A 15,843-nucleotide genomic window follows, 5' to 3' on the forward strand; every position below is an offset into this window, starting at 1 on the left:
TGGAATGAACACAATCCAAAGTGGTAAGAATTTGGGTTTATGAAGAGAACAATAGAGCATACTTATTTACATTCAAAAGTAAGAAACAGGAGCCATTGTTCAGTTCCTTTTCAATGTCAAGGGTTTATTCAATATATTTTTTGAGGGAGAAGTTATTTTTCACAGACAAAAAAACAACTAGAAATCATAATAAAAGTTAATGTAATATACATTCCATCTCAAACTATGATATCACCTGGTTTCATGAATTAAATAAGGTAAGTGTGTTTGGATGGGACACTATGAGATAAAATCTAGGTGCTGGAGGAAGTAGTATTTTTGATTCAGCTGGAGGCACTCTCTCTTCTGAGTCAATAATAACTCAGTGCCTCAGCATGGTGTTATGGGGCAATGTGCTTCTGGAAAATTTGTCTTTTCAATGCCACCTAAAATGGAAATCCTGTGGTAATTAGAAAACCAGGGGACCTTTTTTATGACAGGCGAGTGTGCTGGCCAAATTTCAGCTTTGGTAATTGTGTTATGTCTGGCTCAGTTTCCCTTGTGGTTTCAAGTGGCTATGGTATTATCTTCCTTTCCTCAGGAAATCTGTTGTGTACATGTTGCTGTGTGCTGTTATGCTCTGAGTTTCACCCCAGAGATATCCACAGTTTAGTGGTGGATGAAAGATTCCTAAGAGAGAGATGTTTTGTAAAGCTCATAGGGATCCATTTGGAGGAAAGGTGATAAAGGCCATTCTCATTTAAATCCTGACTACACTCTATAACCAACCTCAAAATATATGAACAGGAAAATCCTACCATTCTAGCTTAATTGAAGGTACATTAGAAAGGAACAGAGCTATGTGTATGTTTAATCACAATGAATCATGTTGCATGCATGATGCATATAAGTTGATGCTATATGACAATTAAAATATTGCATTAATTGTTTTACAGATAGGACATAATGTTCTAGACGTTCCCCAAAACGCAACTCCAACTATTTTAGCTTCCCCAATCAGCACAATTTCTAGCCTCATTCCTGAGAGGGGTATTTCGGAACTCTGCATTTCTTGTTTAACATGGCAGCTCTGAGAGCCCAGATACATTTAACATGTATGTATTCAGTTCACATTTTGTTTGAAAGAAGTCATTTCTGCTCTCTGTGGAGGCTCCTCGTATAGTGGGCCAAATGACAGGGATAATTAAGAAGAATGGTGGGACACTCCAACAGAACACTTTTGTGTTTCCACCAAGGATTTTGAAAACCCTAGCTTGATTAATCTGTTTAAACATCTGTGCATCCTCTTGTCTGTGCAACGTATCCCTCCCTATCCCTTTCATCCTCCTCCGTGCATTGTGTTTGTATTTTAGTTATACAGCATCCTGATTGGAATTGATCACATGTAATCAAAGCTCATTCCGATGTTTTGTTAAACGCCGTTGTATGAAGCAGACGTTAATATTTCAGCAAATGATATTGTCCTCCTTTAAATTCAGATCACAGATGCATTCCGTAGTGGAACCGCAGGGTAGAGCCCACAATATTGAGAAAAAAGATTGAGGAGGGGGTAGTGGAAAGCTGTTCTAATTGCAGTGGAATTCTTGGAGCGATCTGCAATGAATACTATAGAGCTCAGTTCCACCAAGCTCTGTCTGTCAGTCTGTCTATTGATTCCACCCCCCTTCCCCCCCCCCACTTTTCCAGGCAGCCAGATCCAGCTTGCTTTCTTGACGTCATGTCTGTAGAAAGGTTTCAGCAGGCGCAGTGAGGGGAGAGAGCATGTTAAACTTTCAGATCAAGTCAGCCGGCTCCTAAAGCTGTGCACGGGTGTCTGTGTGCTGTTGCTGCTGCCACAGCTGGAACATCTGGAAGTGTTCAGTGTGTCTGTCTGTCTGTCTGTCTGCGAGAGCGAGAGGGAAGTGAGTGTGCTGAGGGAGGGGAAGGAGTGAGGGGCTGGGACTGTGCTCTCTCCCTCTTCATCTGCAGAAACAGCTTTCTGCCAACAGAACGCGCTCAGAATGGCTTTGAAGAGGAGCAGCAACCTTTGAACATCTCTCCTCCCTCCTCTTTTTCTTACTCTTGTAAATGATGGATTTAAAAAAAGACATTTAACCCTTTGAGATTTGTCCTGGATGCTTTTTTTTTTCGTTTCCCCCCTTCTTGCTCTTTTTTTTAAAATGGTTTAGCAGCCAGAGGTGCTGTGTTAAATTCTTGGAAGGGGCCCGGATGTACTGAGGATGCATTGCAATTTCACTAAAGGAGGCAGTAGTGGAAAGGATCAGTTTTTGGTGTTTGATGCAATAATGGGAATCAGGTAATAATAAAAGGGGAGATACTGCAGCTCCATTCTTCCTTGAATTTTACCAAGCCGATATTTGGAGGGATTAATCTGGACTCATTTTAAATGGTCAATGAAAACAAGAGGATGTACATTCCAGAAGAAAACCATCAAGGTAAGACTGAGGTTTACCTCAAAGGATCTAGCAATTATTTTCTATTCTGTCCATCGTCTCTAATGTCAATTTCTACTGCTGTTGCTAGAGTCAAGGATAGGAGGGGGAATAGCGAGGGAAAGCAGGCTATGACACCAGTTTCCATTCAGATCATACTGATAACATTAGACGGATTTGTTGCAGTGATCTTGTTAGAGTATCCGCTGAAAAATCCCCATGGGAGCATGTGTTTCATAAGAAATACCAGGGAAGGAAAAGTTGTCCAAGTCCTTTTATTTATTTATTTATTTATTTTAAATAACAGAAGAGTGGAAAAGGGACGCCCAACGGACAGTTTGGAAGAAGGCTAAGTGATTTTGCGGTGCAGCTTGGTTGTTACGTGTCAGAGGAAGATTACTTCCAGTACAGCCTGGTTTAGGGGTTGTCACTAGTTAATATCACACCAATTCCTCCAAACCCAAATCTCACTACAGTTTCCCAAGATGTTGGGAGGGGAGCCCTCTCTTTCGGCTATTTCTAATCTAACATCAAAGGGGAGAGAATGAGGAGTTATCTGTGTACACACACACACATATATGTAATATGTCGGAGATATATAGTGATAGAAAGATATGATGTAGCGCTGTTTTATGTTTAAATCAAAGTTGGGTTTTACTTTTTGTAGCGAATTCTCAAATAGTTCGTTCTGATTGTCCACAGTATGGACTTTAAGACACGTTAGTTCTCTTTATAATTAAGAAGCGTAACCAGCTACCCCAAATATTAAAACTTTGTTGGTCCAACTCTAGAAGTCGTCCCCCCCACAACCCTCCAATTGGCAGCTGTTATACTTGATGTTATTTTTACCTTGTAACCTGCATGTTCTCAAGCTCCCTCCATTCTCCTCCCCGAGCAGCATTTAACGCACAAATTGTGATTGCAGAACAAATAGAGCCATTTTCTTCCCCTGAAGAGAGAGCGAGAAAGAGAGCGGTCCTTGGTGGGTAGTAATGTATCGAGGTGTCTATATAACCCCATTTGTGACCAGCGTCTTTCTCATTTCCACTAAATCTACCCGCATTGCCTGATAAGGAAGCCTCTCCGTTTTAGTGATGCGTATTTACACCTCTGGTGTCAGAGGCTAACTAGTCTGTCTGTAAATGCTGCCCCCGTTCCTCCCTACTCCTACTGTTGCTGGAGGGGGATTTTCCCTTAAAGACCGCAATTAAACAACTCGTCTTGCAAAAAGCGCCTCGAGTCATTTGGTGAGCCACTCAATCTGGGGCTAGGAGGGCAGTTTTGGGCCAGATTTTTCTCTTCCTATTTAGCCCCCTTTAGTTGGGGAGGAAACACCCACGGTGCATCTGAGCTGTAGTAGCCTTAGTGGAGGAGGAATAGGTGGATTTCAACGATCAAATTCCCAATTAAACACACATTAAGAAGAAAAACAAACAAACAGCCCTCCTCCCCCACCGAGTACTGTCTCAAAATAAGGTAGGCGGAGCGAGGAATCAGCCCCGATCTAAATTGTGCTCTTTTTTGTGTAAGCCCTAGTGCTTTGCACATGCATTCGGCAGGCAGAAGTGGATTTCTCCTTCAGTGCCAGAGCTGGTAAAGTGGACGAAGAGCTCAGCCTTCATAGCAATATGCCAACGCTATGGCAACCTGAATCCAGCTCCCTGCTTATCAACTGCAGTGATTATATAATTGGAGGAGCAGTTTTGCATCTATCTTTGGATGCTGATTCTCAGTGCTCCCAGGTGAAAGAACAACTTCTAAAGCAAACAGAAAACCATCCAAACGTGGAAGCAAGTTGGTTTCCCTGAGGGCTGGCATTTATTCATATGTCTTTTAATTTTTGTAAGTGGTGGAAGCTTGTGAGGTAAAAATGGATTTGTAGCCAAGAAAATGGGGTGGCAAAGAAGATCGGAGCTCAGAGCAAACCAACCCCAGGATGTAATGGAGTAATTAGAGCAAAACAGCGATTCTGAAATGAAAGGCAGAGATTAAAAGGATGAGTGCAAAGGAAAGCCAGAATACTGAGCTGCTCTTCTCTATATATCTGAAAACATGTGGTTTAGGACACTAGAATGTCTTAGCTTTACATTCACCAGCTGTTGACAGCAAGGAGGATATTCTGGGTACTGCCAGTAAAAGACATATCTTAATGTCTGTATTAGACATTTGAGTGGCATGACTAGGCCTCTTCTTGTCATAGGTGCTCTCTGCTTCTGTCTATATCCCGTCAACCACATACTTGATTATCCTAATGGTCTCACATTCTGGAGTTGGGATAACAAATGAGCCAAATTACTATTCTTTACTTAAAAAATAACAAAGGCCTTTGGTCAGGTAGAGAAGATCATACGGTTACAAAGGCATTTTTGTTGTGAATACACTATTTTCTTTCGTATTAATACGTGTAGGTTTATAACATACTTGTATTAACTTTATTAGTGCTGCTTAGAAAAGTGATGGTATATTTTCACCCTGAAGTCATAATTTTCCCAGTTTTTGGAGATAAAAGATATTGGTCTGATATATTTTCCATCACACTCTTGTACTGCACATAGAAAAGGGTTATGGGGTTGTTTTAGCTAGTAGCACTGTTGCTTCTTGATGCTTAGTTACTTTTCAGTGCTTAATTATTCGACACAATGGAATATATTTCAATGACAATTAATTATTCATTGAAACCATAGAGCATATGTTTAATTAAGGGAAAAAATAAAAAACAAGCACAAGAAAAAGCATTTACAACTAGCTACATCATATCAAATGCACTTACTGTATCCCATCATAGTATTTCAAATTTTTTAGTCATAAAATAAAATGGGAAATCATTCTGCAAAAGTTTCTTTTGCACTCCTTTAAAATGCACAGGGAACACAGTGAACCCTTTGGTGCTCCTAGTTTGAGTCTCAGGTGTAGTTTAAACATCTAGTTAAATTTCAGAGCTTGTGCTTTTGGCATTGGGAGGCGGGGAATCTTTATTTGATGAGATTTGTTGGCCGAATATGAAGGGAAATAAAACTGGTGGTTGTTGTTTGTTTATTTAAAAAAAAAAGAGTAGTTCAGCTGCTGCGGTTATCAAGGTGGACATGGGAGAACTTGGGCTGTTTAAGTACTGCCTCTTCCAGAAGGTGGCACTACAGGGCTATGGAGTCAAGAAGTCATAAAAGAAATAGAGAAATCTTTGGCAGGAAAGAATTTCAGGTCCACCCAGTCCATCCTTTGGCTCTCAGCAAGAATATCTGCTTTTCAGAAAGAAAGTCCATATATAGCATTGATAGTTAGATATGTATCCATCCTATAATTAAATTAATTAGTACTACAGACCCCTGCTAGGTCATCTATTCCACATAGTAATGATCCTCTTAGTGAAAATCCATTTCTGATATCAGGTTTAAATTGCTCTTGATTCAGTCTCAGATTATGCCTTTGGGTTTTGTCCTTGTTGCATAGTCTGAACAGATTCTGACCTGCTCGTTGTGGAACTCCCTCAGGTATTTTTAAACCATAATTAGGTCTTACTGTAGCCTCCTTCTTTTCTAGGCTGCACATATTTTGTTCTTGATATTTTTCCTTGTAAGACAGTCTCTTCAAAATAAGTTTGTATCTTCTTAAATAAAGGCTATATTAATTAGTTAATCAATTTACCAGGAACATACTGATAATAAGAGGGTCAAGCCCCTAATATACTCATAAGATATTTTCTGACCTGAAGTTAGGGTCATGTGATGTGTACTGTGGCAGAAAATAATACATCATCTTAAGGGAGAAAGATATTTTCCTTTACTTTACAGGTAAAAATGCATAGATTTCATTTTATGGGTTGGAATCTGTGTCATTCTATGTTACAACACAAAACCATTGAAGATGTAAGATAGATAATATTGGATGGCTGCTCTAATTTTCTGCTTTATTTTCAGCATCCTAATTTTACTTTCTATACTTTTGGGGAGTTGCTGCTACATGTATGAGAAACTGCTCTCCTGCCATAATTAAAAAAAGTAAATTAGCCACCTGTTCATTAATTTTCTGGTAACTATATTTTGTCCTTCCGTTTTTCTGTAAAAGGTCTGTCAGTAGAAACATTAGAAAACCTGTTTTGTGGAACATAAAAATTCTATCTTTTGAGACTGGTGCCCACGGTATCAGATCATATTTCAGTTTCAGATTTTGGCAGAAAAGAAACCTTGAATTGCTGCTTTGAAGTGCAGTTCTGCAACTCCTAGCCCTGGTGACTGAACAATAAATAATGTTATTTACAAAGCACTATCTTCCTCCTCAAAGTAGTCAGCACATTGTGCAAGCAATTAAAGTACTGTTGCAATATTAAATAAAATAGTTGAGACATTAGCTAAAGCTTCATAAAATACATGTCTCAAAATATAGGTGGTCCCTGTTGGTAGACTAAAGCACAGTTCCCCTGGACTGGAGCAAATGAGTCCAATCCAGCCAATTAAAGAGGTCTGGGCTACCCCTGAGCCTATAAAGGGCTGCCAGTGGGCAACCGGAGGAGGAATTGCTTGAGATGGGCTATTTTCTGGGGAGGAGAAGGTATGCTGGAGTGGAGCTAACACCTGTGGTGGATGTCTGGAAGCAAGGGGGTCAGGTGCTCAGGGCAATAGCCATGAGACTGCTGCCCTAGAAAAGGAGCAGAGCTGGTCAGAACTGGGACCCTGCCAGAAACCCTGAGAGAGGTGGAGCAGAAACCTGGAAGTAAGGACTAAGTTAAAACTGTTTTTCTACTGGCTTCTATTAAGAAAATGGGTATGGCAGCATATATTCTGGAGTTGGGGAGAAACCCTGTGTCACTGGCCAGGCAACAGCATAGCTATGCTGAATGCTCTCTAAAGAGAAGTGTTTTCAGGCAGTTTTTTTCCCCCAAGGGGAGGAGCCAGGGCCGGCTCCAGGCACCAGAGGAGGAAGCATGTGCCTGGGGCGTCATATGTTAAAGGGGGGCACAGTCCGGGCAGCCTTTTTTTTTTTTTTTTTTGCTTGGAGCAGCAAAAATGGTAAAGGCGGCCCTGGGAGGAGCAATCGGCTGAAGTGGATGTCTAGACAGAGAAAGAGTTCTGCATATGAAGGGATACTACATCTGCTGACAGAAGGTGTGGAGATGCAACCCAAAAAGGTGGGTGATGTCAGAGCATAGATCCAGCCAGGAGAGGGTTCAGTGAGGAGATCTTGATTATGCAGTGACCCCCAAATAAGCTTCTATCCCTTATATAGACTTCAATGAGAAATGTTGCATATGCCCTAAGTTCTCAAAATAAATATGTACCCCAAACAAAGCAATCGAACAAAAAACACTAAACAAAACAAAATAGTAAGAGGACTAAAGAATGCCACCATGGCTAAACAGCAGAGTAAAAAAGGTAGTTAGAGGCAAAAAGGCATCCTTTGAAAATTGGAAGTAAAATTCTAGTGAGGAAAAAAGAAAGGTGCATAAATGCTAGCAAGTCATGTATAAAAGTATAATTAAGCAGTCCAAGAAAGAATTTGAAAAGCAACTAGCTAAAGATATAAAAATGATCAGCATTTTTTTTTAAGTACATCAGAAGCAGGAAGCCTGCCTAACAATTGCTGGACGATGAAGGTGCTGAAGAAGCACTCAAGGAAGACAAGGCCATTGTGGAGAAGCTCAATGAATTCTTGTATTGGTCTTTGCTGCACAGGATATGGGAGAGATCCCCATACCTGAGCCATTCTTTTTGAGAGAGGACTGCAGATGAGAGGAGAATATGAATGTGAGAGTGGTGTCTCTTTCTCTCTGGAGCATGGCTGAATTAAGCCACACTTTATATCTTAACTGTGAACTTTGCTTGGAAAAGTCCTATTGTATCTGTGTTTTAAAAAGGCAGGGGATGCTTTCAGTTTAGTTTTCCACTTTACAATAAAACCCACTACTAGGGTGTTTAAATATCACCTAGGCATATAGAATTCTTTCGTGCTCTCATTGGTCTGTCATAGTACGATTGAGATAAGTGCCCTAATTCTTAACATGATTAAGTATTTCCAAATATAACCCCTCAATAAAATGGGACCATGAAAGAAGAGAAAGGGACATGATTATGTAGGGGCTATCTACCAGAAAGACTTCTGTGTTTTCTGGGTTAAGAATGAGGCAACCCTGAAAAATCTAGCTGGCAGTATTATCGAAGTACCCTTCCAGGACAGAAGCTAACAGGGTCCATAGGGCAAGGAGTGTATTATTGCCTGTCCTCCTCCTACTAGTGATATTTTATCCATGTCTAAAAATGATGTCTCAAGAGGACACATACTGTATGTAGCAAAGAATATAGAAAAGAAGTTAGAGCCTGGAGTAATGCTGCATTCCAAATCCCTTGTTGATTACACATGATTGACCACTGCCAATAATTAATTCTTATCTTCCAGTAGTGTTCTTTGGTTGCCATAGCAACAATCCATGGTCAAGCTGTCAACAGATGCCGAGAGGTCCAGCTGTGAGGTCAAATGACAATACTCTACAGTCAGGAGAGCTGAGCTGCCCCATAGCTGGGCACAATCCTCTTTCCCCAAAAAAGGAAAGGCACACACTTCGTTGCCAAGAGATGGATTCCTAAGAGGTGGGCTGGGCTACTGCAATTTTAAGGACAGAATGTTAACTTAGATGTGCCAGCCAATAGCTTAAGTACAGCCATGCTATTGGGTTTAATCAGCCAGCATGATCAATTGTTGGAACCACAGATGGTGGGTTTCAGGGAATCCACATACCACGAACATCTTCACCAGAAGCCACACAGAACTCAGGCAGGGTAGACAGTATCTTGGAAGCCTGAGATTCTCATAATTTAAAGGAATGGCGAGACAAACCTGGAGTCATTCTTTTCAACAAATATACTAAGCTTGTCACAGCAGTGTAGGCAGGTAGTTTTCCTACCCTGTGCCAAAACATAGTCCTTACATACTGTAAAAGGTCAAAAATTCCCTCGCTGGGATTTGAATTTATGCTTTACTTAACAGTAGATAATAAAAACAATAGATAAAAATTCAAGTCCAAGCTGCCTTTGTAGGTTTGGCTGCTTCTATGCTTTCTCCTCAAGGATTCTTCAGATGAGACCCTGCATACACTCTGCTCAGAAAACCACTTTCACCACCATTATAACCAGGGTGAAGTCAACAACACCCTCCTACAGCCATGAGCCAGCAGAAATCTATGAGCAATTCCATGCAGAATTCCACTACCTGTAAACAAAGCAGGTCAACAGAAGAATTCTGTTCCTCTGTTACAAATGTTCATTTGAAGTGACTACTGTTGGGGGCAAATTTGGATTAACCACATGTGGTGCTACTAGATAGAGCTCAGCTGGGTAATTTCTCAAAATGTAGTTGGCTGGAGACATACAAAATCTCTTGTGCTTGATTATAGCTCTTTTGTATACCCCTGTAAAGTCCTTTGTACAGAAGATTGGACTCCAGGTGCCTTTCCCTGCCGTCTTCTATCTACTCTATGACCCATCTGCATTCTGTCCCAGATATCATCATTAAACCCCAGTGATATCTGGGCAAAAGAAACAACCAGAATCAACTCCCTGGCGCCCCCTGTTGCAGTCTCCTTTAAACAATGGAATTAGTTATCAATGAGTTTATTGACACGTTGGCTAGAAAGTGAAGTCCAGTATGCCTCAGCACCAGTAAGGAAACTAAAAAATCCACAGGACTTCTCAGTCTCCTGAGCTGGATATAAATAGACATGTGTTAGTGCAGAGGTGGGGGAGATATTTGGATCCTATTCTGAAACCTACAAGATGATAGCTAAATCACCCAATGTGGATGACCTGTGGACCTAAAATTTTCAGACGAAATCCAAAGATGAGGTCAAGAATATGACTATCCCTGTGGGAGCTCTCTTTATCCTGTGGGTAAAACTCAGTTAATTGTTTCCATGAAAATACAAATTGGTGATCATCTGCACATTGAAATCCCAAGGGATACAAAATATTTCCTTTTTAAAATATGCTTCTATAAATGGCTTTGTTTTATTTAACTGAAGTTTTTCAACTTTTAAGTCCATGATGTGGATGGCTGCCTTTGGATATTTTGGAAAAAACAATTTAAAATGACTGAACATGACACTATAATTATAAAGTAAATATGGCCTAATTGAGTAATTAAGTCAACATTTCTTCCTTACAGGCATTACAGGGAAGAGCATTCATGTTACTGATCAGATTTCAGATCCTTTATTCCAAAGGAGGAAGGGGAAAAAGAAGTTTTCTCCATTTGTCAGCTTGCCAGAGGGATATACTAGTTTTAAAGAATCCTCCCGTTTAAAAAGTGATACTTTTCTTTGGTCCATGTGATGTCCCTTTTACAAATTTCATGTCACATTTGTCAGACATACTCTCTTAAGTTCACAAAAAGAGTATCTGAGTCTCCCTGCAAGTCAATCTATCCCAGCTTTGTCAGATACAGGCTATATTTTCTCTGCTTCGTGCATTCTTGATAATAATAATAATTCTGAATTTGGAATGTCTTATACTATCTAGTTGTTAACAGTAGATTTAATACATTTTAGATATCGAAGCATTGCAATGATCCGTATGATAGGCGATAGAGTTTAAGTAAATTCAGGAGGTTAATGATAGTGCCAGTTGAAGATGATGTTAAAATACATTCTTGCCATTGAATATACTCTAAAATATATTTAACCTAAAGTAAGGTTAAGGTATGACAAGGACAAATGTAAGGAGGTTGAAAGTTAGGTCTGATATGCCATGTCATCTGTAATGCACTTTGCTGTGTCTGCGTAATGCAGTATTGAAAATCTCTGTAATATGCAGACATGGCAGAGTACTCAAAGATGAATACTCAAAAGACCAAATTCTCCCTTCAGATCTGCATTCAAATATCTAGAATTTGGATTTAGTTGAGTGTCTAAGGGACTGATAGTCTCTCTGGCTAACTGAGGATCCACCAGTATACCACCTGTCTCAGAAGTGTGGATCACCAAATGTTCTATATCTTCTGCATTTGTGATTTCAGAATCTTTGTGGTTTGATTTAAAATTGGTGCCGTTAGCAAGAAGCAAGAGTTATTTGTATATTGACAACTGAAACAGATTTGAATGTAGAGTTGATTTGAATGTAACTTATGCTAACCTTAAGTGGAATAATTTGTACTGCTGAGCCGACTCAGATATATTGTCAACAAGTGCAAGCGATATGTAATTTTATACCACTTCAACTAAATTAGAATTCTAGGTGCAAAATCTAGGACTCTGGGTCATCATTTAGATTTGGGACATTCCAGGAAGGTCTTTGACTCCATAAAACAATGAATGGATTAAAATAACACGTAATGTTTTTTTGTCTGTCAAGATAAAATCTTGCTCCAGTGTTTTTCCTGGGCCATACTGTCCCATGAGTTGTAAAGTAGAATTGCTCATTGATTTAAATGGACAGTTCAACTTAAAAATCGATGGAACAATAGGCTCCAAGTTATTTAGAGGTAAACAATATATTTTACTCACCCCCAATGAAAGTCTAAAAGATAAAGAGCACTTTTCAGAATGAATAAGCTGTGAGATACACTTGAAAATCAATTTTAAATCTCCAGATTCAAGTTTTAAAATATATCTAATCAAACTCCGAGTCTATTCATGGTGAGCAGAAATACTGCTTATCAAACTTTTACACTATTGAGCTTGACAAAATGGGTGCTGTTTACTCTTAGCTATTCAAAGAACACCATGTGCTAAAAAACAAGAGGATAGAAATTGTATAAACAAAATGTTGCAGTACTTACTGATCAGGTACTTGTCTTGCTGGGCCCTGTTTAGGTTGATTGAAACAGTCACAAATAAGCTATAAGAATGGGGAACAGATTGGATGTATGTATTACCTGCTCATAATATGTTGCCTAAACTATATGGACCCTGTAGTTGCATCTGAAGATTATTGTTCATATATTGAAAATGCATAAGCCAGCATAATTGCTGTTATGCCTGTTTAAAAAACAAAACAAACAGAAAAACCCCAACAACAACAAACAACAAGTTGGAAACTCACGTTAGTTCGAACAGAAGGAAATAGGTAATCATAGATGCTAAGACCAAGGTTTTCTGAAGGGACTAGTTATTTTGGATGTCTCAATTTTTGGGTACCCATTTAATATCCTAAAGCAGGGGTCAGCAGCCTTTCAGAAGTGGTGTGCCGAGTCTTCATTTATCCACTCTAATTTAAGGTTTCACGTGCCAGTAATACATTTTAAGGTTTTTAGAAGATCTTTCTATAAGTCTATAATATATAACTAAACTATTGCCAGGGGTGGCTCCAGGCCCCAGCACGCCAAGCGCGTGCTTGGGGCGGCATGCTGCGGGGGGCGCTCTGCCGGTCGCCGGGAGAGCGACAGGCAGGGTGCCTTCAGCGGCATGCCTGCGGAGGGTCCGCTGGTCCCGCGGCTCCGGTCGACCTCCCACAGGCATGCCTGTGGGAGGTCGACCGGAGCCGCGAGCCGCCTCTGACTATTGCTGAATGTAAAGTAAATAAGGTTTTTTAAATGTTTAAGCAGCTTCATTTAAAATTAAATTAAAATGCAGATCTTTTCAGTTTAGTGTGATCCTTGCCCTTGCTTTTCCTTGCTGAGTTTTCCAATGTCTGGCACGTATTCGGATACTTTAAGCTGCATACAGGCTTCTGGGGGATCAGTTGTTAACTGGCTCCGAGAGGGACAGAGGACAGATTTCACACAGGTATGTGGATCCAAATACTGACAGCATTGCAAACACAATTTTCTTCAAACAGTTAAATTTCACTGGCAGGGACGTCCAGCACGTCAGAATAAAGGCCCCATGATCTCTCTTGGTAGCTTCAAGTGCACTCCTCAGATCTCCAAACATTGATGTCCACAATTCTGAGCTTTTTAACTGAATGAGCTGCATTTTGAAATCTTCAACACCCATCCACTGAAATACTGACAAATCCAAGTCGCTTTCGTTGAAGTTTTCAGGTTTAATTAGAAAAGAAAGCATTGGGCCAAATCGCTGGAAATCTTGAAATCTGTCAGAAAATTCTGATTCCAGTTCTTTGCATATACATTCCAATCTCATTAACACTGACAATGTAACATGTCGATAGCTCTTTTATGTGTTGGAAGTAGCGGAAAGTTGAAGTTTGAATATCCCAAGAAAAATTGCTAGTTTTACAACAAATGCCTTCCAGGCTTCATAAAGATCCAGAACCGTTTGCCCTGCACCCTGGAGATAGAGGTTGAGTTCGTTTAGGTGAGCGGTGATGTCAGTTAGAAACATGAGCTTACACAGCCATTTGTCGTCATCCAGTTCAGGGTAGTTTTGTCCTTTTTCTGACAAAAAGGCCTTGATTGCATCAAAACAGTTTACAAAGCACACCAAAACTTTGCCACGACTTAGCCACTGAATGTTGCTATGAAGTGGAATGTTGTTATAAGCACTGTCCATCTCTTCTAGCAGTGCTTGAAACTGTCTGTGAGTCAAAGCAGATCGAGTAACAAGGAAATTCACAATTTACACCACTGTATTCATCACATTATTAAGCTCTGAATTAGAAATTTTAGCATGCAGGTTTTCTCGATGGTTAATACAATGAAATTTGACTGTCGGGTGGCCAATTTGATCTTCAAGTAACTTTACAAATCCCTTCTATTTTCCATCCATGGCAGGCGCACCATCTGTTGTGTCATAAAATATTTTTCTGATGTCAACTCCTCGTTCTTCAAAATGGTTTACAAAACTTTCCACTATATCTTCCCCCTTTGTTGTGCAGAGCCCCCCGGAGCAGTGGCCAGGACCCGGGCAGTGAGAGTGCCACTGAAAATCAGTTCGTGTGCTGCCTTTGGCATGCATGCCATAGGTTGCCTACCCCTGCCCTAAAGGGACCTGATTTTTCACAGGGGAGGTGCTTATCAGTTTCTGAAAATCAGGTCCCTTTTAAGGGGATCACAAATTAAGCATCTGAAAATTGCCACTTCATTAGCCACTTAAAAAAAATATTAGCTCCTATGAAGAGAGATAGGGGTCAGGCACTGGCTGTGGGCTCAATTCTACAAGCCCTCTGCACGTGGAACTCTAACTGCAGTTAATGGAGGCTTGGTGAATGGAGGGCCTGCAGGATTGGGTCCTAATATCTGAAACAAATTTATTTAAAATGGATCAGAACAAATAATTATTTATTATCTGTTAAGTGCCAAATAGCATTAAATAGGACACACAATTTAGACAGTCCTGTTCTGAAGAGCTTACTATCTAAAAGTTAGAAATGGAGAAGGCTTGGACTTCTTGGAAACTTTGAAGAAGAATTAATTTGAAGTTAAATATGTTGTTTGCTTGCTAGATTTACTTCTTGTGGGCATGGAAGGGTGAGGATTGGGGGGCGTTGAAAACAGAGAGGTGGTGTTTTGGTGAATTGGGATGAGGTGTGTATTCTTTGCATAATAGGACATTATGGAAAAAGTCAGACAGAGAGAATGAGATGAACAGGACTTCAGGACTGACATTGCCTGCAGAGAAGAGGGGGTTGAGGAAGTAACGTAAGAAATGAGTTAGTACCTCAGGTAATCTGTAATAATATAAGCGAATATGTACCCATGTTATGCACTCATGTGGGAAAATGGTTTGAGGTAAATGCTAGTGGGTGTTGCTAGAAATGCCCACTGAAGCAACTAAAAAACAAAGTAAAACTGGATCAATGTGGCAGAAGATGTGAGCCAAGAACTTTTACAAACCCATGGGAGCATACGTAATAAGGGGCCACAGTATGCATATAGCTTGAAATGCCTTAAAAAGAGGCCTGATTTTCAGAAAGTGAACAGTCCAGTAAAATGTTTTGAAGGCTTTTGTAGTCTGAGATGAAGCCCACTCCCACCATATCCTAGTGATACTTATGCTTAGACATCAGCTTATGCTTATATTGTGCCAAACTAGGGCACATATTTCTACCAACAGAAAGTTAAAATGCATGGGCCATATAATGCCATTGACTTTAAGCAGAGCTTGCACTGAAATGAAATGGAATTTGCTATCAGTTTTCTGTAGTGTCTACTATCTCACTTTCTTTCTCCAAGGAAGCATATATGATACCTTGGCTTTGCCTTGATTCCCTCAATATTTCCTCAGGATACTTTGGCTGTTGTTGTTTTTGTTTGAATATGCATTTATTTTTCACATCTTCTGCATGGGAACATTTGTGCTGCAAGTAGTGGCAGTGTACCAAAGAGGAGATTTTGGCTTGTGCATAGAATTTAGAGGTTGTTTTTGTAGTAAGTTGATACACTTTTTGACATGGAACCTACAGGACCTGAGGGTATGTCTTCACTATGAAATAAGGTTGATTTTATAGAAGTCGATTTTTAGAAATCAATTTTATACAGTCGATTGCGTATGTCCACACTAAGTGCATGAAGTCGGCGGCGTGCATCCTCG

The 15,843-nt window shown here is 40.1% G+C and overlaps 1 protein-coding gene and 1 long non-coding RNA gene across 2 annotated transcripts in view; both read left to right on the top strand.

Moving 5' to 3' along the window:
* Positions 1–1,965: 1,965 nt before the first annotated feature.
* The window catches only part of CACNA1C (calcium voltage-gated channel subunit alpha1 C), a 636,517-nt gene continuing 622,639 nt past the window's right edge, over positions 1,966–15,843 (top strand). The window contains exon 1 of the mRNA XM_044991489.1: positions 1,966–2,435. Within this exon, the coding sequence (XP_044847424.1) occupies positions 2,387–2,435 (49 nt within the window). The 5' untranslated portion in view covers positions 1,966–2,386. The remainder of the gene's footprint in view (positions 2,436–15,843) is intronic.
* LOC123351874 lies at positions 6,982–10,819 on the top strand. Its single transcript, XR_006574076.1, has 3 exons — positions 6,982–7,139; positions 8,820–9,010; positions 10,581–10,819. It is a non-coding gene; the product is annotated as an uncharacterized LOC123351874 (long non-coding RNA).

This window comes from Mauremys mutica, chromosome 1, assembly GCF_020497125.1.
Source record: "Mauremys mutica isolate MM-2020 ecotype Southern chromosome 1, ASM2049712v1, whole genome shotgun sequence".
In the NCBI taxonomy this organism is placed as follows: domain Eukaryota; kingdom Metazoa; phylum Chordata; order Testudines; family Geoemydidae; genus Mauremys; species Mauremys mutica.